Source organism: Sphaeroforma arctica, assembly GCF_001186125.1.
Source record: "Sphaeroforma arctica JP610 unplaced genomic scaffold supercont1.4171, whole genome shotgun sequence".
NCBI classification, from domain to species: Eukaryota; class Ichthyosporea; order Ichthyophonida; genus Sphaeroforma; species Sphaeroforma arctica.
In genome coordinates, this window is record NW_014036387.1 from 1 (window position 1) to 2,671 (window position 2,671).

At 42.4% G+C, this 2,671-nt stretch overlaps 1 protein-coding gene across 1 annotated transcript; it reads left to right on the forward strand.

Annotated features, from left to right (window-relative positions):
* Positions 1–238: 238 nt before the first annotated feature.
* SARC_14115 (hypothetical protein) lies at positions 239–2,226 on the forward strand (the record flags this gene model as incomplete). The annotated part of the gene is made up of 3 exons (XM_014291753.1): positions 239–399; positions 1,185–1,421; positions 2,134–2,226. Coding segments are annotated over 3 exons (491 nt in total), but the record flags the coding sequence as incomplete, so codon positions are not given.
* Between the last annotated feature and the right edge of the window lie 445 nt (positions 2,227–2,671).

Sequence of the window (2,671 nt, forward strand, 5' to 3'; positions counted from 1 at the left end):
TATATATAGTTGTTGCGTTTTATTTATCAGCTTAGTATTTTTTTTTGGTAGTTTCGGTCACTATTACTGTACGATTCTGTATGCACCTTTGTTTGGTGCTTCATAAATTTTATCTGGATATCCTCTTGAATAGTGGTCAATCGTGGACGAACACCCTGTTCGGTAGTGATCAAATGCCTGACAACCGGGGTTTCTGTATTTTCGGCAAGCTTGACCCACTTATATCACGTTTCGTCTCATGCTGAGACCTGATGGCAACCCCAACTCTTCTCCCAGCAAACCAAAATCAGGTGGAAATGCAGAAAAGGCACGGCAGTCGAAGGCTCGAAAGCATGCCTTACAAATGCAAGAGCGAGAGAAGAAACGCAAACGGATTGCAGAACGAACGGAGGCAGAAGCGTATGTTTTCTTTTGCATGAACAAGATTCACATAAGTATTTGCATGCACGTGGTGTACGACTTATTGGCTTCTAGTTCGACTTCCCGAAGGACAATATATTGGATGTGTATTAGTGTTGGTAGGTGCACGTACATCACACTTGTCAGTCCACAGGTATGATTAGTTACTTGAGCAGCCGTTGGCGTGCGACGATGTGATCTTTCACTGATAACGACGTCTATCCAAACTAGAATGTGTATTTATTCTGAGATTGTCGTATGTCAGTGCACTATTGTACAATCAGGCACTTTTAAATGGTGTGGAGCTTACGTTTACCTAATGTGAGGCCAAGGCCTGTTTGTAGAGTATGCGTCCTACCACACAATCCTCTGCACATCCTATTCGTGTGCAATTACGCTTCTTCGTGCGTATTGCGACATGCGTACATGTCAACAGTTCAAAACACTTTTCAGTTCATAATCATGTAGATGTCAAATGATTCGCTTCTGGGACTCAGTTGGGAATCTGAGCTAGCATGCTATAGTTGTATACGTAACTGTGCGGATTCGATGAAAGTGTACTAATAAAATGCATGCTTTATTATCAACCTATTCACAAGCCCGTTATTTGCCGCAAATTACACTGGTCAACGTCTCACGCTCGCATTGGTGCGCTGCTCTACTTCAGTGGGTGGTTGCTCCTGGCATCTGCAGTGCATATTCATCTGTGCATGCTAAGCAGCCGCAAAATCAGCTAACTCATACTACACTTTACTGACTGTAGGACTTGCTATTCCCTTACGCAGTACACCAGTCGAGACGATTACAAAAACAGGTATAGGACTATACCTAGAACCATGTGTATGCAGATATTGTGGAGAGGATCTGACGAATTCAGTACACATTCGGTGCGTGGAGTGTACCGATGTGCCTATATGCATGAAATGCTTCGCATCAGGGAGAGAACCTGCGACTCATAAGCGGACGCACAGTTATCGGGTCATCGATGTGGCTTTCATAGCGCCGTTCCAGGAGAGCTGGAGGTATGACTGTTTGAATAGCACCATTTAGAGAGAGGGATCGGTGTATTTATAGATATATGTATACCACAAATATGTAATGGGTAATGTAGGATAATCACTATAGTCTACGCATAGTCACTTCCGATCTTGGATATCTATATCCAATACTACACGTGCACATAGCAGCAAGTATTGCTCAGACTGCTGCTGAGCTGACCGGTAATTTGATGTGGATGGCACGCTGCTGCTTTATTCTTATGCGATTACACTCTCGAATGCCTCGGTGGACGAAATCACACTTCATTTTGTGGCGCCCACACAGTTTAGTGTATGGATTAAACTGTGTTTAGGTACTGATTGATCAGTTGTTGAGAACAGTGTTTACCGTTCGTTGCCCACACACGGAAGTACATACGAATTAGGCTGTGCTTAGGCACCGATTGATTAATTATATGTGACAGTATTCGTCGTTCATTGCGATATAATATAGATAGCTTAATTCGAAAAATGAACTGTTCAGGGCTGCCCTGAGGCATCTCTATATCCTTCAAAGAGTTCTAATCGTGTCTATATTCACTACCAGTCCTTTACATCGATAGCATGTATATCAGTTGGTCGATAGGAGGAAGTGCGTATGCGTTAGGCTACGCAAACAAGCACACATTTCCTCAAATACCCAAATGCTCTCTAAACAGTAAGTGTGTTGGCTCACATTGCTTTCTCACCAAGCCAGTGCCGATCAAGACCTCGCGCTACTGAATGCAATAGATAAAAACGGTGTTGCGGATTGGGGGTCTGTCGCCAAAGAAGTCAGGGCCAAAGTAAGGCTTCGTTAAAATTTATGCTGCGGGTGGTTTTGGCCTTGTTCGGTTCGCGGTAGTTGTGTATAATATTCAACTTCGATCTATACGTTTATATCTATATGTTTTTATATACACACACACATACATCTGTACATACACGCAGAGGTCTGCACATACATACATTTGAACACACACACGTGTATATATATAACATGTTCGAAAGTATATTTTGGGAGAATTGGAGGCGGGATGGGCCAACGTTTTCTAGAGTAGGTTCAACGATGAATAGACTTTCGCGTTTGTACACGGCATTCAAAGGTCTTTATACGTTCTGACGTAAGTTAAAACAAGCTCATGTGCACTAGTACCATGGTAGCGTTCTCGTATATATATATATATATATATATATATACATACGTACATACATACATACATACATACATACACACACACACACACACACACACA